Here is a 25,140-nt window from a genome sequence, read left to right on the forward strand (position 1 = left end):
AAATGAATGTGTATATGACACTATAACGGTTAATTTATAGGTAATAACACTTCAGTTAACAGTTATCCTTCTCTTATCAAACAATGAAATGCCTTATGTACCATTTAATAATCAGTTTAAAGGGTTCATAAACATCAGTTGCACCTTTACAATGTCCATACAGATACTGGTAATGGATGAACTACACGGTATTTATTAAAAGATATATAAAGAACAATACATTTGTGTTAACTAAAGTTTAATTATCTATTAATTATTGATAGTTACTTTAAAGTGCTGTCTAAACTCTGCATTAAGCTGCACTGACTGCTCCGAACGCGCTGAGCTCGGGGGCAGCAGCGCGGACTACATTACCCAGGCACCCCCCTTGTGGCCCCTCCTCCCCCCCCGCATACCTCTGCTGTGTGCTCACGCTGCGCTGTGGGGATCCTGAACAGCACAAGTTTGCCCCAACAGCAGCAGCAGCGGCGGAGACGGAGACGGCACAAAAAGTTTCTCCACAGGAATGGGCGAGTTCGAGAAGAGCGCTTTTCTGTCACCTTTCTCCCCCGCGGCCCTCACGACAGCCACGGATTGGATATAAACATCGGCTGCGGCGGTCAGAGGCAACAGATTTGGGATTTTTTTCGTGTGTGTGTGTGTGTGTGTGTGTGGTGACTTCTCTTCTCGCTCTGTGGAATTGGTGGCGCTTCATCTCGAAGATCCGACCGAAGAGGGGTGTTCTCTCTCTCTCACGAGACAAATTTAAAATGCGGTCCTCCCCGCAGCCCCGCGGGTTTGCGGGGTTTGCCGTGATTTTCCTGCTCTCTCTGAGGCTACAGCGTGGATGCGGTGCTCACGCAGGGACGTGTCCCCCACCCTGCGCGTGTTCCGGGGAGCTGGTGGACTGCAGTCGGCTGAGAAGGGGCCAGATCCCAAACACGATCCCGGAGTGGACGGTTCAACTGTGAGTCCGGTTACAGAGCCTTTTTGTGTTTTGTCTTGCTATTACTGTCATGGATCAGCATCTGGTTCACTATCTACATATCCACTCACACATCTGCACTAAGTTGCTTTTTTTTAAGTTGTAACGTTCCTTGAGCGCTGAGGGGGTGATCAGTCAGGACCGTCACATTCCTGCTGTAATGAAAGCAGAATGGGCTGTAAACCACATGAACACTCTGCTTCTGCAGAGCAAAATCACGTTGGTTCAATCCAAAAGTTTTAAAAAGTTTGAGAGTCTGTAAACTTTCTGCAAAACTCAACTCGGATTGCAAAAGAAAAAAAAGGTCTCACCCAGGAATGAAAACCTGGCCTGCTGTCCAACTTTACACCTAGTCATGAATCTGTTTATGTGTGTGAGTAGGTTTGATCTGATGTATTTGATCCGGCTTCAGGAGGTCTGCAGGGAAAAGCGGCACAAGCTGACTTCAAGTGTGCATTTACACAACAATGTGCCCATTGTGATTGTTAATGAAAGTGATTCAGAACAAGCCACCTCACTGCCTGCAGGTAGTATTTTAAATAATCAGGCTCTCTGGTGTAAATGGTGGGAGTAGCTGCAGCTGTACGGGTGCTGGTGCTGGCAGTCTGAGCGGTAATAACACCATTAGTAGTTGTAAGACTCACTTCGTACAATAATGTTTAGAATGGTTTGACAGCACTCAGTTTTTTTTTTTTTTTTTTGGTTCTTGTTGCACTGGTTGGTATTTGCTGTGTTGGTTCAGTCCTCAGGTTTCAGCTCCACAGACCTTCAGGGCCTTCAAAGCCGTAAAAGCATAAATCAAGATGCCGTCTTGCGCAGCTTTGGACTCCTTCCTAAAGTAATACCTCCATTAGTCTCTGCTGTTTGTCCACCGGCTCCACGAGCCGAGGCGAGGCTGAGCCCGGCCCGAAGCCCCGCCGGAGCTGAAATACCAAACACCCGGCTTTTAATGGCGTTGTTCCTCGGCGTGTTCTCTGCTCTGCGGATAATTATTCTGACTGGATTTTTTCTTTTTCTTTTTTTTTTTTTATCGCCCTGCGTTAAGCTGCAGCACTTTGGGGTTTTTTATTGCCCCGTGTTAGGCCCACGGCGCTTGATTCGCTGGCCTGCTTTTGGAGCTGTTGCCCCGCTGTTGGGTTTAGTTTTTCTCTTTTTCTGAAATGTGCTGCTCTGGAAACTTTACGTTGCCAGAGAAAACAGGACCCAGCCTGAGCCTCATAACCGAGGCTGGCCTTCCAAAGAAAATGAAAAAAAAAGAAAAGAAAGAAAAGTTCCACATGGGGGGAAAAATTCTTTTCACTCTGGCATGCTAATTTACGAGTGGCTCTCCAGCACATCTTAAACCCCTTAAACCGGCCGACCCTTTGTTTTCCAGCACCCCATTATTTCTGCTGAATTAGCAACTCCGGAGCCAGCGATGGTACTGATTAAGGAGGAGCGTGTAGGATTAGATCGAAACAAACTCGCATAATGGAAAGGAGGGGGGGAGAAAGTAGGAGGGAGAGGAAGAGGAGAGCATGAAGGAGTGGGATTAAGTCATGGATATCTGGGAGGTTGTTGGGGGGGGATAGGCCTCCAATTTATAGCCTTTTCACTTTTGCTTGATTCCACAACATGTGGGTTAAAGGCAAACTACCATTTAAAAGTTGAAGATTGAGAATGACACATAACACTCATCTCTCTACAGACTCTCTGCAGTTTGATGATTTTTTTTTTTTTTTTTGCTTGCTTGATTTTGTTTTTGAGTCAAACGACCACTTGTATTTGGTGAGGTAACATTAACCTTCAAGAAGTAGACCCAGAGGTGGAAAAACACAGGAAGTATGAAGAGCTCGATAATAATTGGAATTCTTGAGCCTTGCGTCATAGCTAATGCTAATTCACTGGTATTGTTGGCTAGATAGCAAATATTCCAGAGGTTAAACTAGCCCAGAATCTAAGAACCTGAAAATACTGGCAAGACATAACACCATTAAAAAAAATGTATATATGAATATAGAACTTTGAATACTTTAGAGTTTAAAAACATTGGCCAAGTAACACTAATCAGCTAGGAAAAGCAAAGAAGTATGAGTACACTAGCTGAGTCCAATGCCAAGTTTCATTAGCTCCTTAATCGACTATCTTAACCAGCTATTCTAATATCCAGGAGCCAAGGAACCACATTTATTTGCCCAGATATCACGGATGCTCAGTGAAAAAGACAGGAAGTAAGAGGAGGTAGATAATAACAGGAATGCTTGGGGTTTGTCTCACTGCTAAGGATGATTTCTGTGAACGTTAGATTCTGAGCCAGCATTCCCATGTTTAAACTAGCTAGAAATCTAAGGAACTAAAAATCCTAGCAAAATGCTACGCCATCACTAGTCCAGTGCTAACTACTTGCTTGAAACTGACTCAGCTATCCTAGCTAATAGGAAGCTAGTGTAAACATCAGCTTGTGAGCTACAGTAATAACTGGCCATCCAAAATCACAAATGTAATAGTCTTTAATGAAAATAATACTACTAATAAAACATAAGTTTGCTCTTTGGGATTCAAATGTGCTATTTGGGTAATTTTTATAGTCACTAGATAAGTATGATAAGATAAGAATGTCTTTGGCTGCAACACAGACAATGTGTAACATTTATGGAAGTGCATTTAAAATCTGTTGCTGTGTCCCATTATCATAATCTCAAAAAGTTACTGACAGCTCTTGTAACCTTAAGAGTGGCTCATTATTTGCTCTCCAGTCTGTGATAAGAACGCGGTGCGGCACATTTTCACCAGGGCAGCAGATGCAGGCTGAAGCCTGTGCGCAGCGCCGGGTGTTATCTTGCTCCGCTCAAAGCCTGCTTTGTGAGGGAAGTGGAAGTGTCACAGCTACTAGGGTTTATCTAGGGAGTATGATAGGACACCTTTCCCATACGGCCCCCAGCGCTGGAACTACATCAACAATAACAACACGCGGCTCTGTGCGCGGAAAAGGAAAAAGAAGGAGGGACTGGGGTCGGCTTAAGCGAGCCGTGTAAAACTCTGGTTGAGCGGTTCGTGAAAAACTTTCCGCCGGAGACCAAAAACAAAACCAGGCCTCAGAAAATTCGACAGGGGTGTTGCAGACGTTTGAAAGGCGTCCCCCTCTTCGCTTTTTCCCGGCATTGTGAATACATTAGCAGTTGATAGGTTCTTCCCCTCCTCCCAGAGCCCCTTGATGGATTCCAGATGAGGGAGGTAAGGAGGGAGAGGAGGAGGAGGAGAGGGAGGGATAGAGGGTGAGGGGGTGCAAAAGAAAAAGAAGTGTCTGGCACCGCGACGTTGATCGTGCGCAGCAGCGTCAATAACTCCACCACTTTATGGCGCGTGAGGCTCTCTCCTCTCTCTGCCAGACTCCCCCGAGCTGGTTTTGGAGGCTACTTCTCAAAACAGGCAGCAAAAGAGTCAGTCGGGTTTGTGTTGGGTCCTGATCCAAAGGTGGTCCAGACATAAACGAAAGCTAATCAAGCTAATCTGTCAAGAACACAGTTGGCAATAAGCAAACTTTGTAGGCACCCTTGTACATGTAGAAACATTGATTAAGAAGACTCCAAAAAATGTGCAAACTCCTTAAGGAGTTCTGATATGACTGACTGATTGGACACATGCAAGAGGTTTAGGGGGTCCCGTGTGCGCTGATTTCTTCAGTCGGAGAATGTGTGAGGTGCTGGACAGAATAATAAACCAAACATCAGTGAGAACTGTATTAGATTTAGCTTGAAGGCTTGTAAATCTTACAGTCAAAGTAGGTGGTTAATAAAAAGGCCAGAAACCAGAGAGGGACCTGGACCGAACCTCTGCCAGCGCTGAAACCTCGACTCCAGCATTTTTATCGACTGCCCTCGTCAGGTTTTCAGCACAAACAAGAATCTCTCCCCTCAATAACTTATCAGCGTGTCTGCTTTGGCTCTGCCTCTCAGCAGAGGCCTGGATAAATGAAGTGAGCTGTTCTGGCACGGACACCTTCTCCTGTTTTAAGGGGATGAAAAGCCTGACGCGAGGCCTTCGACTTGTAAGGCCCTTTTTTGGAGAACTTCAACGCGAGGCAGCTTGTTTTGGATCCCTTCTCAGATGTGACTCACAATCAGTCGATGGCATCTGAACCTGTACTCAGTTTTGTAACAGTGTGTCAGCAGCAAACCCTGGTTGAGCTTATTGTTCTGACCCATCTGCGTCGTTTAATCAGCGTCAGGTTTTTGCACCATCTCGCTGTTAAATTACAGGGACGTCCCTTGGATCCATTTCCTCTGTTCACACCGTTTAAGAGCCATAACACAGAAAATGTGAATGTAATTATGTTTGCCGTGTAGGCCCAAATGGGAGCAGCTGAGGAACACAGACCATGGTGTATACTTTTCCCTTAATTTTTGCCTTTTTTTCTCTCTCCACAGGGACCTGAGCCATAACAAATTGCAGGTGCTTGACAGCGCGTTGTTTTCCAAACTACAACATCTAAGTGAAATGTAAGTGTGCCTGGTGTTCTCAGCACTTTCTAGAGTAAACGCAGGATTCTCCGAACACACTTTGTCACTGCCCAAGCTGTTCTTTTTAACCGTTTCTTTTTCCCTAACGCGCGCAGAAAGCTGAACCACAACGAACTGGAGGCAATACCTGATCTGGGCCCTCGCGCTTCAAACCTCACGACGCTCATCCTGTAAGTAAAAAAAACTTTTCTCAAAGCGCTCAACCCCTCCCCAGACTCACTTCGGTTTACTTTGGAGGGTAATCCTCCGCCAGAGTTGCCATGAGTGGTTAAAGTAGCAAGCTGGGAAGCAGTCCCCCCGTCCCTCCGGAGAGAAACCCTTTTGGCTGAGCTAGTTCCCAGACGGGGCCGGTTGGAGACATGGCACCCAGCCCCAGACGGGTCACGTGGTCGAAGACAAATGCCATCAACAGGAATGGAAATGTTTTGTCTGGTAGCAGTCGCTGCTGTTGGGTGTATTTTTAACCCAGAGGCAGTGACGTGATGCCGGAGGGAAAGAAAAATGTGTCATGTGAAAATGAGAGAAATCCAAATTTGGTGATTTTCTATGGTGAAGCATCGGTGGGTGTGTTCCGTTTGTCTGTGTGGGACTCGACCAAACAAAGCAGTGTCTCTGACCGTCTGAAAATGCAACAGCGCCTTTGGGCCGACGTCTTAATTCGAACAACAACAACAACAAAAACCAGCTTTCGACTCGCTGCCTTTCATTCCCAGAAGATCCTTTTGGAATACAGTTGTGCAATGCGTGCTTTCAAGAAGAACGGCGGCTATTAGTGTGTGAAACCTCAACAATTTTATTTGCTCTCTGTGGTGTGTCTTTCCAAAACCGACGTGAAGCTATCGCGGAAGAATGTATCCATCTCCCGGCCCGATGAGGCGTCCTCCTCATCAAGCCCCGACACGACGCCGCGCGTCAGCCTCGGGGGGCGTTCAGCTGTCAGCCGCCGACAATTTGTTTGCAGGCTTAGCGCGGGAGTGTCACCTCCAGCTACGAGTTTCAGCAGAGGTAGATGGGTGGGGAGGCTTTTCTTACACGTTTAGATGTCATATTTCACTTTATTCCTTGAGGGAGATTTTTTTTTATGTGAGTGTTCCTCCTGCACGGATTGGATTATAAATGGATTTGTTGTCCTGACCCAAGGAAAAAAAAAAAAAAACATTATCCCTTCATTATTTGTTCCACACACAAAACAACACCTGGTCTGAATGACTGCACTGTTTCCCCCGAATGGTTTAGAAGGAGGCCACAGGTTCATCAGCCCCCAAACTGCAGTGCGCGCTGTCCAAGTGCCCCCGAGCAACCCTTGTGTTAATGCAGAGTTCCTGCACGGACTTGACTTTGAAAACACCGGCCCTTATCCAAACCATAATTTCTTTATTTGATTTGAGGACGCCCGCTCGCTCCGGTTTACCCGAAAGTCGTGTCATCTGTGTAAACTCTGCTTTAACTCGCTCCAGATAAATACGACAGCTTTAGAACGTCTTTGTCTTTGGAAGCAGAAAACTCCTGAGTCAGAGAGTAACACGAAACTGCTTATTCATGTTGGGAAAAGTCCTCTTTATTTTTAACGTAACCCTAGAACGGCACACAAACTGTTCTCTCGAGTATTTGTTTGAGAGATATTTGATACTTTTTGTTGCTGATGCTAATGCTAAAAGTATAGCTGGAGGGAGGTCAAAGCCAATACTAATGTACATTAACCAGCCGATGATACTGAGCGGTTATTGGCTAGGAACGCTAAGACATGTAATCACAATGCTACATCATCAGACTGTGTGCATTAAGGTCAAAATAAAGTGAGCCTGTCGCCAAACCACTGCTGGAGCTCACAGTTCTTACCACAATATGATAATTCTGGGATAATGTTACAAACGCAAGTAAAGAAGACTATTAAAGTCACCAGTGGATCAGTTAGCCAACACTAGCCACCGTTAGCCATACTGGTCGTAACAGACCAAGGAAGCTAGTGGCATTAAAACCTCTGAGCATACTGAACTACAAGTGAGCATTTTGTGTCTTTTTACTTAACGGGAGAAGTATACAAACTAGCCGCAGAATAAGAGGGGAACATTTTTAAAGTTTATGGAGCCCCTCCCCCCAAAAAATAATAGCTAATATCAATCAAAAAACTAAAACTAAAAGTTCAGTTTGACGTACAGATCTATGGTTACTGGTTGCTTTGGTTCTAAACCGTTGGTGTTGGCCTCATAAACCCCCACAATGTGAACTCATCAAACTGTTGCTTTCTGCAAGTTAAGTATTCATTTCAAATCAGCCAAAAGCAATATAAAGAAAAAGAGCACTCAGAAGAAGCAGAAGAAGAACAGAACTGAGATTTACACTTGCTTTCACTCTGCCTGCGTCCTTTCAGTCAGATTAGTCGGCGCAGTGTGATTTTTCCAGAATTTTTTTCTCCCTCCTTCAGTTTCTTCAAGCTGGGAGGGTAGTAAAGAAGGGGGAAAAAAGTCCTTCGGGGTATCGAATACCACTTATTCAAACAGCCAGTCAGACATAGCGGCAGCTCTCGCCGACTTATTTGACCTCGCAGCTCCGAGTAAAAACAAACGGCAATAACCCTGCAGCTGGTAGTAATTGAGTCGTGATCATCTTAATTAATTGAACAATTTCCCAGGAATTTATGGAGGGGGTAAACCCCACCGCCACTAAATCCCTCTGCCTGTTCGGGGGGGGGTGGGGGGGTGGGTGTTCAACAAATGACCTGGAGATTCCAGGTCTGATTAGGTATATTAGGCGGTGAACCTTTTGGTATGTCTGCGGAAATGGGAACCTTGTTGAAGATGAGGGTTACAGACCAAAACAGCAGTGATTATAGTAATAATCCGTGACAGTTTCATAATAGATACATGTGCAAGAGGGATTCAGCCAAAGCTGCAACTAATGAAAAGCTTGGTAAGCTGTTGGTTATTGTTGAGGATTCAGTTTATTGTTTAGTCTATTAATTAAAAAGGTTTCTTTTCACAATTTGAGGAGCAGGGGCTATCAAACATGTGGCATTTGTTCTGTTGAAGGATAACTGTTCTCTTAGTGTTCTGAGAGTTGAGTAGTTCTGAGCAAGAATAGCCACCATAGCTGATAGAGAAGAGTACCGCCGGTAGAAACTTTACATGTCACCAACAGAAAATGCAAAGAAAAGTCAGTCCCACCCACATACTTTAGTTGACAGCTGAAGTCAGGGAACTGCAGTGCAGAAATACTACAGTCACGTTTTGAATACCAGAATGTAAAACACACTTATGAGCTCAAATGTTCTGCACATCGATGATCGTCTTAGTTTTGCAGGCGAAACAGAAAGTTGCCGACGCCTCAAGAATCTTTACGGCTCCCCCCGTCATTTCTTTTGAAGGGTCCTTCGGTTCACATGTTAATACGATCCTCGCTTCTCTCCTCCTCCGACTGCGAGCCGACGTGTTAAGATGATCAGCCATCTGAGTGAGATATGTGCAGAGTTTAATATGGCGTCTCAACGGCAAAACGCAGCCCTGGTTTTCATTAAAGGCGCCAGTGCAGAGAAAGGGAGTCATCAGATGGCTTCTCAAAACTCTGTTCTTTTTCCAATAGGAAATACCACACACACACACACACACACACACACACACACACACACACACACACACACACACACACGAACGCACCGCCGCACACATGCACACACACACACTGCGAGCGAGACGGTTTTGGAAAGTAGTAGACTTTCCATTTAAAGAGCCGCCCCCGGTCAAAGAATTAGCTGCTGCTGGATGAGCGAGGCTTTTGCTGCAAAACGCGAACGAACAACATAAAAACCCCTCAAGAGAGGACAACAGCATAGCTTCTCAGTGAGTAAATGTGGTCAGTTTGATGGCGGTGCAGGCCAAAAATACTGTGGGGTTTTGTCGAGAGCGCTGGCAGGTATGTGCTTGTGTGAAACCCACATGGTGTTGGTGTGACAGGCCTGCAATAAAACAGGCTTTACCCACACACTCGCAACACTCTTATTTTCAGGAACTCGAGGATTGGACGGGTTTTTCTGTGATTCTTATCACAGCAGCACAGCAGCATTGATTTCGTGTCTATCTGCCACTTGCCGCAGTTTAACAATGAGTGTGTAAGTAATCAATACTCACAACGCCTCGGGCTGTTATTGACACGCGGTTGGCCTTTCCATCGACTTCCCCTAACAGCAGCAGTGGCCCTACAGCCACACTTGTAATGGCACCATAATCACGTTATCTGATAGCAAATTGGATGAGCAAATTTCAAGTGTGGGTGATTAAAGTGTACAATGCTCGCCTTGTTTGTGTGTGGAGAGGAGTGCTCACTGAGTGGCAGTGCAGATGTTGAGACGGGGGGTGGACATGGATGACAGCGGGATCTGCTGTATGATGGCACAATAGGCTGTATTCACACAGCGGCCATTTTCCTCTGACATCATGCTCAGGGTGGGAAGCTAATGTAGTGTCGCATAAAAGTATGTAACAAATTATCATCGTTCCACAGTGGATAGTGAAAATTTGGAGGGACATACGGCCGAGTTTTGAGGTAAAACAACATATTTGATAACACATAGCTAACCATTAGACAGCACTTAATGTTAGCATTCAACCAGTTCCCAGCTACCATTACTGTTTTGTTATTCGATACAATAGGAAAGTTGTAAATTAATTGTGAAATATGAGTGCACATCTTGAAATGGCACAGTAATGGTCGCTAGTTAGCTAGGAAGTAGCTAAACAGCCGCTGCCTTAGCATTCAGCTACTTCTGAGCTAACGTCACATTATGTTTGGTAGTTTTGCGTTATATGAAGGTGAAAATGAATTCTGAAATATCAGCATGCATCTTGATATTGCATTAATTGCCGCTAGTTAGCAAGGAAATGGTTGAATGCTAATGTTTTGTTGCTGTGTAGCTAATTACCTAGTTAACTACTTACCATAATTGTACCATTCAAAGATGTACACTGATGTTTCAGAATTTATTAACGCCATTCCTGTGTCGATGATGGTTAAATGCTAACGTTAGCTGCTGTCTCATGGTTAGTAAAGGGTTATCAAATATGTTGTTTGAACAACAAATATGGTCTTACGTCCCTCCAAATGTTCTCTATTCACTGTCTTTTCAGTTGCTGATCAGTTGGTAGGCAGAAAAATGATTCCGACCTGGATCACAACAGTGAAAAATTTGAGCACATGGTCTAGCGTCCATCCATGCAGTCACAGAGTTTATGAGAGGATTACGGAATAAGAAGTTGGCCAGGCACCTTTTAGGGTCCATCTCCTCATCCTCAGACAGGAAGTGTGCCCCAGTCCCTCTCCATGGATCTCCTTTCCCCCAGGAGAGAAACTGGAAAGACTGGTTCTGTCTCACCGGGCGGCCCTCCCTCTTTCAGCGACCAGTCAGGGGAACATGAAAACTGAGACACAGGTGGTGTGCGGCGCTTTTGTTTGGGACCGGAGGGCTTTGGTGCGTGGAAAGCCCTCTGCAAATCTCCAAACAAAAGAGCTACTTGTGCTGTTTTTATTGCTGACAGTGATATGAGTTTTACTACAGCCTGTAGTTTATGTGCACCAAAAACTTTCTATAGATTTTTCTAAAGTGTTTTTTGAAAATGTTTTGCTGCAAACAAAATGACTTGATTCATACAACCCGTTGTCAAATTTATATTGCTTTTGGCGCTTCCATCATGCACAGCATTGCTGCTGTAAGAACGTAACAGTTCAATCCAGCAGTGATTTAACCTCTTTAAGCAGTTTCAGTGCATCATACAATGCCTTAGTTGTATAATTTTGGGCGAGTTTGCAACTTGCCCAAATTGTAAAAGAAAGACATTTTAGACAGTCCCCTGGCCCACTGTCTTTCCCCGCCACAGCGCCAAACGTCGACTCCAGCACTAAGCTGAGAAACATGCTCATGCACAGCCCTGGCTGACATCCGTCTTTAATCTCTGTTGGGTGGTGAATCTTCCCCTATGTGTTTGGATCAGAAGATTTCCAAAAGGTGTTGCACTTTCCAGATGGGGAATCACATTTCTATGGAAATATCAACATCAGCACGCAGAAAATGGGTCAGAGTTTCCTCAGCGTCTTGAATAGGTGTGAGACGTATCAGTTACACAGCGGCGTGGTGTCACGCCGTCTCTCTGCCCGAGGTGGGCGAAATGAGATTAAAATCTGAGGTGAGGATAAGACTGAGCAGCAGAGTCTGTGAGAGCAATGGCCTCGGTGGTTGAGAATAGACACGTCTTATAAATGATGTTCATCCTAAGTGTAATTGCGTGATTTTCTTGGCCAGCAGCGATAAATTGACTGATAATTTCACATTTTTGTGAAGCTCCTAACCTGCAGTCTGTGTGCACCTGACGGTAACACAGGCTGCAGTGATTCTTCTCTGTATTTATTGGCCTATCACAAACCAACTAAGAACTTGCAGACCACCACCTACTGTATCGATGTGTAGATTTAGTACATTTTAAGTGAATGGAAGAAATTAGGCTTCATCATATCAGCTATAATGTCACTGCTTTGATAAAGTGTCCATATTTCTCAATATCGGGCCAATGACTTTAGTGGCTGATGTAGATCCTATGATGTTTAAGATTACTAAAACCCAAGTTGATGTTTTTAAATGACATAGATATTACTTGAATATCACAGACTTCAGAAGTCAAGCAGAACTGAGAAGCTGGACTGGTGTCTGGTACGGTTTCAAAATAGTTTTTTATGCGATTGACCGATCAATCAGCCTGTGTTTTCACTCTCATTTGAGGCGGTCTGTACTGTGGGCCTGTTGACTGACAGATTCCAACAATTAAAAAATTAACGACACCACATCCCAAATTATAAACCTGCATTATAAACCTGTCTTCAGATTTTATCGAGAGGGCTGCTGGAAAAAAAAGGGGGGGGGGGCAACAGAAAAACTAACAGCTCTCTGGTCAGTAAGGTGTAGCTGGAAGGGGGGGCACTGTAACCATCCCGATGAATACTGAAAACGAGGCCTGTAGTCTGGTGCATTGGAGGGAATTCCTGCCTCCCCCCCTCACTCTCTCTCTACTGCCGAGTCTCATACACAAAGAGGGCACTGTACAGGCTCTGTTTATAACTAAGCAGTCCCTGCACTGCAATTTAGGAGGCGTGCAGCTCAGGAAATTGCTGGCCTCTGCCGAGGCATGCTTTCACTGAGGGAATGGTATTCATCAGCCAAGTAATTGGCAGGTGACTTTTTTAAATACCTTGTTGGTAATTACCTTATAAACAAAATAACACATCACTAAACTCCCGCTTGGACCCGGCGTGAAGAGCAGCAACGTTGATCATACTGAGCAATTTGTCGGCAATCCTCGGAGCATTCATGCAACATCGGCAAAAAAGAAAAGAAAGAAAAAGAAAAAAGATGAGAGCGCTTCGCGCTGGGTGGTAAGTTTTAGCCGTGCGAGCGCGTGAGAGTTTGCCATTTTTTAATACCGTAGGCTAATTGAGGGACTCGACTGTTTGTGTATCGAGGAACATGAAACTGGTGCGCGCCGCTGGTCAAATACACAGTATTTTTGTCATTTATTGGAGCGATGGCGTCTGTATTTTCAGAGCAAACAACAGGATCACCAGGATCTCGGAGGAGCAGCTCCGGCCCTTCCTCGCTCTGGAAACGCTCGACCTCAGCAACAACAACATCGTGGATATAAAGGCCAGCTCCTTCCCCGCGCTGCCCCTCAAGAACCTGTGAGTGTCACTACTAGTGTCATTATTAATATACCTTACACTCTAGTGTGCTTAATTCTGGGAAAAAGCGCTAAATGTATCAGTACGTAAACTTTGTTCACCCTCAGGTTCCTCAACAACAATCGTATCTCGGCGCTGGAGACCGGCTGCTTCACCAACCTGTCCAGCAGTCTGCAGGTTCTCCGGCTGAACCGCAACCGCCTGTCCTCCATCCCAGCCAAGATCTTCCAGCTGCCCAACCTCCAGCATCTGTAAGCTTTGTTTTCGCTCATGACCCTTGTCAACACTTTGATGCTTTTCGAGACGCTCTAAACGAAATGACTTTCTTCGACCGAACTTCCTCCCTGACTGCACACTAATTTGGAGGCTTGTCACCTGTAAAGTTAAAGATCTACAGTATGCAGGATGAATAAAAGTGAGGGCCAGCATGTCATTTAAACTGAACAATACTCTCTTTCTCTCAAGGCATATATAGAGCTGACTATTGACCAACTGATATCATCTATTTTAGAGTTTAGTTTTCAGTTTGCCTTTTCACCCTGAAATCAGTTTAGTTCAGGGGAAACAAACAGGTGGAGAAAACAGACGTACTCTGAAACTTACCGTTCTGTGTGTGTGTGTTTCAGGGAGCTGAGCAGGAACCGTGTCCGCAGGGTGGAGGGCCTGACGTTCCACGGTCTGCACGCTCTCCGCTCCCTGAAGATGCAGAGGAACGGCCTCAGCCGCCTGATGGACGGAGCCTTCTGGGGCCTGAGCAACATGGAAGTCCTGTAAGCAGCATTCACCAAATTAACTGCATAGAGTTCTGTTCATGCGTCGTTGATTTAAAGGAGACGTTTACCCAGAAAATGAAAGTGCAGTCATTGAACGTGCACTCAGTAAATAAACGCTTCTGGAGCTTCACTGCAGGACAGTGTTGCAGCATCGGATAGAGATGGAAAACATTAAACAAACAACCGAAATAAAAACATAAAATGGCTCCATGCAGCTTGTTAGCTGAAGTGTCCAGAAGGCCAGAGATCCTAAACTGATTTTCCCCCTTTTTAAAGTAGAAATCTTCACTGCAGCCGCTAATGCTAACAAGTTGACCGTGCATCAAGGTTGTAAACAACATTTTTTCAAATCATTTTGGGATCTCAGGGCTCCCTGGGTCGTGGATTATGCCGGATGAGCCGTGCGGAGCCATTTTCTGTTTTTATTTCATTTGTTTAGTAGAAAGCTGCAGCAGCGTTTTCCTGTCAAGCTCCAGAAATAATTGTTGGAATACAGAAGTTCATATGACTTTCCATCAGCATAATGACTGAATCTTCATTTTTGTGTGGATTTACCCTTTAAACGCAGCACAAAGTCTCATTGTGTGTGTGTGTGTGTGTGTGTGTGGGCCTGCAGGCAGCTGGACTACAACAACCTGACGGAGGTGAGCAAGGGCTGGCTGTACGGCCTGCTGACTCTGCAGCAGCTCCACCTCGGCCACAACGCCATCAGCAGGATCCGACCTGACGCCTGGGAGTTCTGCCAGAAACTCGGCGAGCTGTGAGTCCACCTTTCTTTCTCTCTCCCTCCCCCTCCTCCCTCCCTCCCTCTGGTTATTCCCTCCTCACTCTCCGTTCACACTCTGAACTCCCAACACTTCTCTGCGCTGCCCTCTCCTCCTCTCTGGCACTCCCGTCTGCCCTTCTTCACACTCCGGTTCCTCCCGCCGCCAATTCACACACACACACACACACACACATGCGCGGACAAAGCAGCATCTTTTATGCTCTGCCAGCCGGTGCCAGCGTTAAAGCATTGCCAGCACACATTACACACCCCTTTGCCTCCTCTCTGTTCCGATGTCACTTGAGCCAAAAAAACACCACCCTCCGGAAGTCCCACTTATTTCTCCTATGGGAATCCATTATCAGCTGCACTTTCTTTCATGTGAAACACTACATTACCCACAAACTTGAGTCACTTCCCGCCCGTCAGCACACATTCCTGGAAGCAGTCTGGATTTTCCTTTGTTGTGGCTGTTGTTTACAGCAGCGGTCAGTTCAGTGTTTGTAATGTCTGGAGCGTTTTCTTCACAGATAGGTTGTTGTCCCCCCCCAAGCTCGCTCTTATCACATGAACCTGAGAGTAAACAAGCCTCCTGCCTGCTGGGAACGTGCCCGGCTATCTGATGTGTTCGCATCTGAGTTTACTTAAAAACAAACCAAAAAAAAAAGCTGGCCCTTCTCTGTTTGTTTCAAGAGTTCTGTTTTGATCTCGTCAAAACGAAGGTTATCGTGGAATTAAACGCCAACATTTTTGATTGTAGATAACTCGGGTCTTTTAAAGTCTGGGAATAAAAGGATTTTTTTCCCTCACCATCGAAACCTGCGCAGAAATTAAATTAAGGACATTTGCTTTGGATATTTGTCCCTGCAGTTTTCACCTGTGGAGCAACAGTGAAGCAAGAGGATTGTTTGACTTTCTTCCACGCTGTTCTCATGTCATTGTTTTTGCTGCCTGTCCTACAGAAACCTCTCCTCCAACCATCTGTCCCGGCTGGAGGAGTCCAGCTTCGTGGGCCTGAGCCTCCTGGACGAGCTCCACATCGGAAACAACCGCGTGAGCTTCATTGCAGACGGAGCCTTTCGCGGCCTCTCCAACCTCCAGATGCTGTGAGTGAAATTCAGAATTCTTATGGCAAACGCTCCCTGGATAATCAGACCTCCGCTCATCACAGATGTTACGTGGTTTGTGTCAGAATGTTGGCGGCTTATCTGCACAACCTTAGAATACAACAGACACAGTATTTTATGATAAGTACAAAGCAAATTTGGACTTTTTTGTCTTGAAGCTAATCAGATCAACAGCCCACAGTACCACAGCTTTAGATAAATTTGCCAAAATAACTTCCAGTTTTTGTGCTAAGCTAGGCTAATCCTCTGCCAGCTCTAGCTACGTACTTAAAGTTCCCCTGAAACATCCAGTGGAGTTCTATTTCCTTTGGCGTAGTTACTAACAGCTCGAGAGGGACTCGTTGCGGATTTTGATTGGCGTTTACAGTAGCCTATTGTGCTAAATGTGCATTACACCCCCGACCACCGAGCTAGCGGTGCACCAACACACCTCAGACTGGCAGCACCCAGTGAGCACAGCTGGGACCGGGACAGAACTAGGACAGACGATTAAGGCCGTTTTGGCAACGAGAAGTACAGTACGGAGGTTTCCCCAGGTTTGGCTCCATGCACCCTGGGGCTGATTCAGCAAACAGGACTGCTAACTAGCTAACAGCAGCTACATTTTGCAGCTGTTAGCGGTCTCTTTAGCAACAGAGCTGCCAGCGTCTGTCCATCAGGAAACTACAAAAAAATAATTCACCTTGTTACTGTCACCGGTTTTCAAAGGCAGAGCATGTCCTCAGTCCGGAGGTGTTTATAGGGAGCAACTAGAAAATTAATTAATTGCATTTTTTTCACAATTTTCTAGGAAGGTAACACATGCCTACAAATCGTCTTTTTCACCATTTTTGGGCCTGATACCAATGTGTAAATGAGATAAAGCAAGACACGTGATAAAAACACTTAAAGACTCTTTGACTTCAAGGGAACTTTAATGTACAAAAGCAAGAGTGGTACCATTTTCTCATTAAAACAAGTTCCTAAAGCGAGTAAGTGCTTCATATGCTGCTCTGTTGCCCCTCCCGCCCTCGTTAAACCCACCTCCACCGTCAATCCTCTGCCTGAGTGGAAATATCCTGCCTGATTTGTTTTGGGGATGTGAAATAGATTACCGTGTTGAGGTCTCTCCACACACATAAAAAACCTCCAAGAGGCACAGTCCCAACCTCAACAACCCCCACCCCCACTCTTCCCCTTCCTCCATCTGACCCCCCCCATCAACCACACCCACATCCACCCATCCCCCCCGTTCCCACAGAGAGGCTCCGTAACATTTCCCCCCTTTTTTTTTAACTGGAACCAAATGTGAGCTGCGCTGCTGAGGTCACCGTAGGGCAGGTGTGCAGCTAGGTGGACATGGATTGCTTCAGGGTTTCAAATACGCCGCCCCCCCCCCACACACACACACACACGCCGTTCCTCAATCTCAGTCAGCCATAACCAGACATGCCGAGGAGGAAAATAACTGTTTGAAAGCATTAGAGCAGCTGAGGGATCAAAAGGAGGCAATTTCTCTGGGAAATTCTTGGCTTTTAGCGACGTTTGTACTCTAATGCCGCTCTGTTTAGCTGTTTGGTGTATTTTTCTCTCTGCGGATGGTGGGCAGAATGTCTCTGGATTCTTTTCCAGCCGTCACGGCTTAAGTTTGATAGCAGAAAAGGTTTCAGGGCAAACTGGCGTTTATCATCAAGTTCAGGTGTCATTCCCTCAAAGTGAAAGAGTGTCACCTTTTTTTTGTAGAGCTTTGTATTTCCCACATATTCAAAGATCATACAGGGAGAAATCCATTGAAGTCAAGGCCAGAGAGACTCATTTTGTGCCTAAAGTAACAGGAACTAGGCCACAAGTCAACTGCAGCAGCTGTCCCTTACAGTTAATCTTAGCCCCACTATCATAAAAGTTTTCACGAAGCAGAGATAGATTTTTAAAAAAATAATATATACACATAGCTAACTGAACCATCTAGCGAAACTTACATTAGCTTTCTAGTAGTATGACACATTTAGATTGAAGAGCAGAAGACGTGATAGGTCGACATATGTGATCTGAAACTCAAAAGCTTAAAGGAAAGATAGCAGATTAGTTTTTACAAAGATGTCACTAAATATTTACACACGCTGTCTTTCAGATGCAACTGTTAGCTAACTAAACCAACTAGCAAAAGCCGCGTTAGCTTCCGAGCAGTATTGCTAGCAGTTGACGTATCTGACACATAATTCCGCTGCGGTTAAAAATGATGTTTGACTTAACTGATTAATGTTTGATAGGCTAACAAAATCAAATATGCTAACAATGAGAACGATTGTGCCTCAGGGCACTTTAAGCTAACCTAACCGATTTTTATGAAATGCTATTTTAAAAACGTACCCGTTTAGTGTTTACTCGTTTTTTTTTAATACATGTTACGGTATTATGGTAACAACTAATCTCTGCTTAACCACTTTGCGCGATTCGGACAGTTTTATGTCGGTCTTAAGCTAATCTCCATTTAGCAAACGCTTAAACTAGGCTAAGTTTGGACTTGCGAACAGCTGCCTCAGCCAACTCCTGAATGCACTGACAGACAGGGTGGGAGTGTACCATAAGTAGGGGTTTTACTTGGGGAAAAAAAAATAAAAAAATACAGTTCGTGGTCACAGATGACCCCAAAGAATGTGTTAAATATCACAGACTCGTGATGAATTTAATGTGGGATGGAGGATCTCCTTTGAGGGTGACTCGCATACATATTTGAATTGCATGAGTATATTTATCCCCTCAAATGCAGCGCACATGTTATATTGCAGCACCTTGTAAAACTTATTTTTCTACACAACACAGAGAAGGCTTCGCAGACTTTTTAAAAAAGCACCGCAAAGGCCGGGAAGGGACTTCCTCTCAGGCATGGAGCCGCTTTGAATGTAATTTTACAGTCTCAAACATTTCTCCCCCCTCACACGAAATGTAAAGCCGCATAAAGTTTTATTAACATCGCGACTGCAGTTGTTTTTCTGGGTGTGGATTTTTTTTTTTTTACAACGCGGTCTGTCTTTGTTTCTCTGGGAAAAAAAAGGGATCTCCAAAAGAATGAAATCTCCTGGACCATTGAGGACATGAACGGGCCCTTCTCTGCGTTGGACAAGCTCAAAAAACTGTGAGTTCATGATCAGTGTAACATGATGTCTCAAACTGGACCGCGTGACTTTTATGGGATGCAGATGAAATGAGACAAAGGGCGAGCTCTGAAACTGATTTTTTTTTTTTTTTGTCGTTTTCCCAGATTTCTGCAGGGGAACCAGATCCGCTCGGTGACCAAGAAGTCTTTCTCCGGCCTGGACGCGCTGCAGCACCTGTGAGTCGGCCTCGTGTTTCACTGATTGTTTCCAAAAGTCCGAGCTGTAAACTAAGCAGGGTGAATCACACTGAGACACAGAGGCTGTTTGTTAGAGCTGTGCACCCAAACTATCTTCTCCCATTCCTGCGCTTTGATGTGGAGTCGGGGAAAAAAACACCGCCATTAGTATCTTTACATGTGTGCCAGACTATATCGATCACCGAGGCGAGCGAAGGGAGCTGTGTGTGTGTGTGTGTGTCTGTGTGTGGATGCGTATGTGTGTGAGTGTGCAACAGCTGCATTTGATTCTAATTAGAGTTTTTTCCCAGCCGTTGCCAGAGCTCAAAGCAGCCCAGAGTCGGGCCTCTCTTGATTAACACAGCAAACTGCTGCCCAGAGTTTTATTGTTCTGGAGCCCAGACCTTTTTCTTCCCCCCTCGATTGAAGTTTTTGCAGCCTTCGCTCTGTACGGCTGATGCTGGCAGAAAAAGCTGCCATCTCTCTGCGAGGATCTCACCGTCTCCTAATTTCTTTTTTTTTTTCTCTCATTTTTTTTCCTCCGCAGAGATCTGAGTAATAACGCTATCATGTCCGTCCAAGCGAATGCCTTCTCTCAGATGAAGAACCTGCAGGAGCTGTAAGTAGAACCACTCTTAAGGACAAATGGAGTTAGTGTTTTGGAGTTGATGTGGGACAGAACACCAGGTGAAACTCATTATGGTCTTCTGGGAAAAGTCAGCACCAAACAGTGCTTGCTTCAATGTTAATAACAGGTTCACAGTTTCCTTTGTCTCCTTCCACCGAAGGATAGCGTCCAGCGAAAAAGCTGTTCTGGGAAACGTCAGGGTGTTTTTAAAAAAAAATTTTTATTGTGACTTAATGTGTTTCCCACACAGTTTTTAAAAAAGTAGTCTGTTCTGTATTCCGTTCAAGCTCTCTTTATGAACTATGCAAGACACAAGATCCCTAACAAAAAAAAAAAAACCTAACAATTTAAAGTCATGTCAGTGCTTTATGAATAAAATCTCTCTGGTATCTTGTGCCCTGGCAGACGCCTGAACACATCGAGCCTGCTGTGCGACTGCCAGCTCAAGTGGCTTCCCGTCTGGGTGGCAGAACAAACCTTCCTGCCCTGCGTCAATGCCAGCTGCGCCCACCCGCAAATGCTGAAGGGCAGGAGCGTGTTCGCCGTCAGCCAGGAGGAGTTTGTGTGTGGTGAGTGATGCATTCGCTCGCTGTAACACCTTTTACGCGCACGCATACTGTAATGCCTCAGAAACAGACATCTATCCAAGGCAGCTTTTTTCCATTTACAAACTGACCCGGATTGTCGAGTATTTTCCTCCCCGACTCCTGGACGAGCTAATGAGCTGCATGAAGGGGCCGTTGTGGAAATTCACTAAGTCTTCAGGTTTTCTGGTTACCATCAGAGTAAACTACTGAGGAAACATTTCAGTTTTTTTCTGTTTTGTTTTGGGTTTTTTTTCCCTTTCAGAACCTCATCTACCAACAAAATGCCCCAAAAATACCAAACAGCTAAATAAACCAGACCTTAACACATGGGAATTGTTATATGGCAGTTTTTAATTCTCCCTTTTGTTTTCTTCCCAGACGACTTCCCAAAGCCTCAAATCACAGTGCAGCCAGAGACCCAGTCGGCCCTCAAGGGCACCAACGTGACGTTCGTCTGCTCTGCAGCCAGCTCCAGCGACTCGCCGATGACCTTCGCCTGGAAGAAAGACAACGAGGTCCTGAACGACGCCGAGATCCACAACCAGGCCCACCTGCGCGTGCAGGGAGGCGCGGGAGGCGAGACGGAGGTGACGGAGTACACGACCACCCTGCAGCTCCGAAATGTGGAGTTTTCCAGCGAGGGAAAGTACCAGTGCGTCATCTCCAACCACTTTGGGTCGTCATATTCCACCAAGGCCCGGCTCACTGTCAACAGTAAGTTTTGAGATGGGAGAAACCTAATGTTTGGCATCTGTCTGTATCTGCAAGAGCAATAAACTGCCTGTGAAAGTCGTAAATGATCCAAAGTCAAACTTTTTTTTTTTGTCATTCCCAGTGCTGCCCTCCTTCAACAAGATGCCGATGGACTTGAGTATACGTGCCGGAGCTACAGCCAGGCTGGAATGTGCCGCCGTGGGTCACCCTTCCCCTCAGATCGCCTGGCAGAAGGACGGTGGCACCGACTTCCCCGCTGCCCGTGAACGCCGCATGCACGTCATGCCGGAGGATGATGTGTTTTTCATCGTGGACGTCAAGACCGAGGACATCGGGGTTTACAGCTGCACGGCTCAGAACACGGCTGGAGCTATTTCTGCGAATGCTACGCTAACTGTTCTAGGTTAGAAACATTCATACTCTGCATTTGGAGATTCCGTTTTAGGTTTAAAGACTGATGTCGCTGATCGATCACGCTAACGTTGCTGCTTTTCTTTTCCTCTGCCGTGCTACAGAAACGCCCTCCTTCCTGCGGCCCCTCATGGACCGCACCGTGGCCAAGGGTGAAACGGCTGTCCTCCAATGCATAGCCGGCGGCAGCCCTCCCCCGAGACTAAACTGGACCAAAGATGACAGCCCACTGCTAGTGACCGAGCGCCACTTCTTCGCAGCCGCCAACCAGCTTCTCATCATCGTTGATGCCGCAGAGGCTGATGCAGGGAAGTACACCTGCGAGATGTCCAACACGCTGGGCACCGAGAGGGGGAACGTCAGGCTGGCGGTCATACCGAATCCCAACTGTGACTCCGGAGTGCAGGGCGGCGTGGGCGTCAGCATGGTCAGCGGGGCAGGGTCCGATGATGATGGTTGGACCACGGTGGGAATCGTCATTATAGCTGTGGTGTGCTGCGTGGTGGGCACGTCACTGGTGTGGGTGGTCATCATCTACCACACCCGGCGACGCAACGAGGACTGCAGCGTCACCAACACAGGTTGGTTCACGATTGCTTTTCGTAGATGTAAATCTGCTTGATCGAGGAACCTTAAAGTTTCTTCTTCTGTCCACACTTGTGTATGATCTAACTTGATGTCCTTCAAATCCAGATGAGACCAACTTGCCCGCCGACATCCCCAGCTACCTGTCCTCCCAGGGCACGCTGGCCGACCGACAGGATGGCTACATCCCATCAGAAAGCGGCAGCAGCCATCAGTATATGGCTTCGTCCATGAGCGGTTTCTACCTGCAACCTAAAGACATGAACGGTAAAAACGCCTGTCCGAACGTCTTTGTCTTAAACTGAGTTGTTGTGCAGCATCACATTCGTCTTACATGATCCTGTTCCTTCGCCCACGCAGGCCTTTGTCAGCTGGATACAGGAAGCGAAGCAGACATGGAGGCAGCCATTGATCCTCTCCTCTGCCATTACCAAGGTCCAGTCAGCTCGCTGCTTCGCCGAGACAACATGTACCCCGATCCATCAGAAGTCTTCACAGGTGTGTGCGAACGAGCCGCCAAATGGAAAACGCTCTCTTGATCCTACAACGAGACTGCTGTTGAGCTGGAAACATGATGTCCAACGATTCAAGATTCATTTAAAGATGGTGAAGGCAATTCTGGAGAAAGGTAGTCTCATTCCCAGACCATCAAATACCAATGCCTGGAGTACGAATTCGGACCGAATACCAACTCACAGCGTTGGTATTTGACAACCTGGCATTGAGACTCAGCAATCACCTATTGTTCTCTGGAATCGCTTCCACATCTGTGAGGTTTAATGCCAAAAGTCAGATTCCGTTATTAAGTGCACTTATTATCTCTGGTCATTTGGTTTTTCACACTTTCTCAAGGAACTAATCATTTCCATTTCTCACCTTCAGGCTATTCCATAGACCAAAGGCCCGTCTGCATTGACTCCTACAGCGGCAGCCTGACCAGCTCTAAAAGGAGGGACTACTTCCTGTCTGAGCATTTCGACCTCTGCTCCTCCACTGTCCTGATGCAGCTCCCCAACGGCAATCTCCACCACGGTCCCACCCACCAGCAGAGTGACCGCCGAGCATCTGTGGAGGAGGCCGAAGCCACCGACTGCGGGAGGCCTCATGAGTGTCTCGCCCCCTGCAACACCTTCATGGGTAGGTCTTGAGTTTAATCAGTTTTTCAGACTTATACGGACGTGGGCCACGCATTGGTCTGACTTTTTCTCTCTCGTCTCTCTCGCTCAGGAACATTTGGGAAAGCTCCCTGGAGGCCTCACAAGGACCTGTACACAGGCTTCGGTCCGCCCTCAGTGTCGCACAATGGAATAACTCTGCACGAGAATCCATACACCGCTCCGGATGCCGATTCCGACCAGGAGAGCAGTCTCACCAAGGATTCTTCATCAGAGCAGAGCAACAGCGTTTACGAACAGCCGTTTGACAACAGGACTGATCCCTTCCCTCAGCGCCGAACGAGCACCTAACCGAGTGACTCTTGCTTTTTCATGAAGAGGACGACCAAAAAAAAAAAAACATTTCTACCTCACTGAACGGACACTTTTGCAATAAAGGACTCCTCAAATGTGCAACGAGTGAATGTAAAGGACAATGTGATGCTCCTGGAGAAGAGTAACTAGGGGGCATGTTAGCAGCTGTTCCTTAAGGCCACGGCTTCAGTTAAATAACATAGATGATTATATACATTTTTTTTATATAAAGTTTATTATATTTTGTAAATTGTATATAAACAGATTCCATTATTTTTGCTTACCTTTTTTGTGTACGAGTATTTTGCAGCCCTGCCTGTTCATTTACTCCAGCTTTGGATGAAGCAGTGTTTTGCACATATGTAAACAATAAAAAAAAACAAAAAAAAACTTTAACGCGTGCTGCTACATTCACTCGAGTGGTCCGAGTCCTCAGTGACGTTACCGTCTTCATCATGCAGGACGCGTATTAGAGATTTGGAGGACGTGGTGCAGGTGGTGGTGGTGGGTGTTACGCACCGGCCTTGAAGAGCAGAACCACAAAACCGCCAAGGACGCTGCAGGTCTGTCATCAGTCAGCCCCCCCACAAAGACAGACGGAGACGGAGAGGATGATTAAGTGTTTGGTATCACAAACTGGTTCCATGTAGAGCTTTGATCTCAGGATATTTAGCATATTTTCCGAGCTGTGATTTAAACATAAACCGAAATTATATTAAGTCCAGGAATAAAATGTTAGCGTGTAAACTAATGCTCCACTGCTGTTAGTAATACCGGTGCTACTAATTTTACTATTACCAGTGATGTAAAAAGTGCCCAAAACTCATAATTGAGTAAAAGTAAAAATATTAGCCAGATGATTAGTAAAAGTCCTACAAGTATTTTGATATTAAATGTGCTTAAGTTTTAAAAGTAATTTTCTGGCCATAAATTAGAGGGTCAAAATAAAAGTAAATTATACATATATTTACATCACATGTATGTACAGTAGATACTTAACAATATATGTCGATCAATTGTTGGCCTGGTTATTATTATTATTGGATACCATATTTAGTATTTTTCAAATGATCAGAGTCAGTGTTTCTGACGTGATAGACAAATGAAATGTAAAAATATGCCACTTTGGACCTGATGCAGCATGTCGTCTCCAAAGTAACTTGTTTAGTGGAGTAACAGTACAATATTTTCCTCAAATGCATAAAGTAGCAGAAAAGTACAGTACTGGAGTAAATGTACGAACGTTACATTCCTTTACTGACTGACTGCTATTGTAACTACCTCCTCTACTGTAGAGTGTGTTGTAGAGCAACAAAGTTTATACCAACACTCAAATAATGTGAATGATATCAATACCACCACCATTGCTAATTCTATTACTGTTCATTATTACTATGGGACTCCACTGTAGCTACTATTATGATTCATGAAACTGCAGCAATTAACTAAATCAAGGACTGGTCCAACACTGCTGCTACCAGAAGTACTCAGTGTTGTAACCCACAAGTCAAAGTAAATCTAGTAGATCTGAGTAAAACTATAGTATTTGACTATCCAGCAGCATGAGGGAGAGTAGATAATGATCTCA

At 45.5% G+C, this 25,140-nt stretch overlaps 1 protein-coding gene across 1 annotated transcript; it reads left to right on the forward strand.

Annotated features, from left to right (window-relative positions):
• The first annotated feature begins 749 nt into the window (after positions 1-749).
• On the forward strand, positions 750-23,942 carry lrig3 (leucine-rich repeats and immunoglobulin-like domains 3). Its single transcript, XM_037121529.1, has 19 exons — positions 750-946; positions 5,371-5,442; positions 5,559-5,633; positions 13,045-13,179; positions 13,287-13,430; positions 13,806-13,949; positions 14,569-14,712; positions 15,681-15,824; positions 18,880-18,960; positions 19,087-19,158; positions 19,706-19,777; positions 20,192-20,355; positions 20,752-21,087; positions 21,209-21,490; positions 21,603-22,079; positions 22,192-22,350; positions 22,444-22,581; positions 22,966-23,220; positions 23,311-23,942. Exons 1-19 carry the CDS (start codon positions 750-752, stop codon positions 23,547-23,549), a joined length of 3,330 nt encoding a protein of 1,109 aa, XP_036977424.1. The 3' UTR covers positions 23,550-23,942.
• The last annotated feature ends 1,198 nt before the right edge of the window (positions 23,943-25,140 follow it).

Source organism: Acanthopagrus latus, chromosome 14 (assembly GCF_904848185.1).
Source record: "Acanthopagrus latus isolate v.2019 chromosome 14, fAcaLat1.1, whole genome shotgun sequence".
NCBI classification, from domain to species: domain Eukaryota; kingdom Metazoa; phylum Chordata; class Actinopteri; order Spariformes; family Sparidae; genus Acanthopagrus; species Acanthopagrus latus.

Bases quoted from the DNA above. Each gene is read 5' to 3' on its own strand.
- lrig3 (XM_037121529.1), top strand. From the start codon at position 750: ATGCGGTCCTCCCCGCAGCCCCGCGGGTTTGCGGGGTTTGCCGTGATT. The intron at 19,159-19,705 runs GTGAGTCGGCCT...TTTCCTCCGCAG, and splicing joins CTGGACGCGCTGCAGCACCT to AGATCTGAGTAATAACGCTA. The intron at 22,582-22,965 runs GTGTGTGCGAAC...TCTCACCTTCAG, and splicing joins TCCATCAGAAGTCTTCACAG to GCTATTCCATAGACCAAAGG.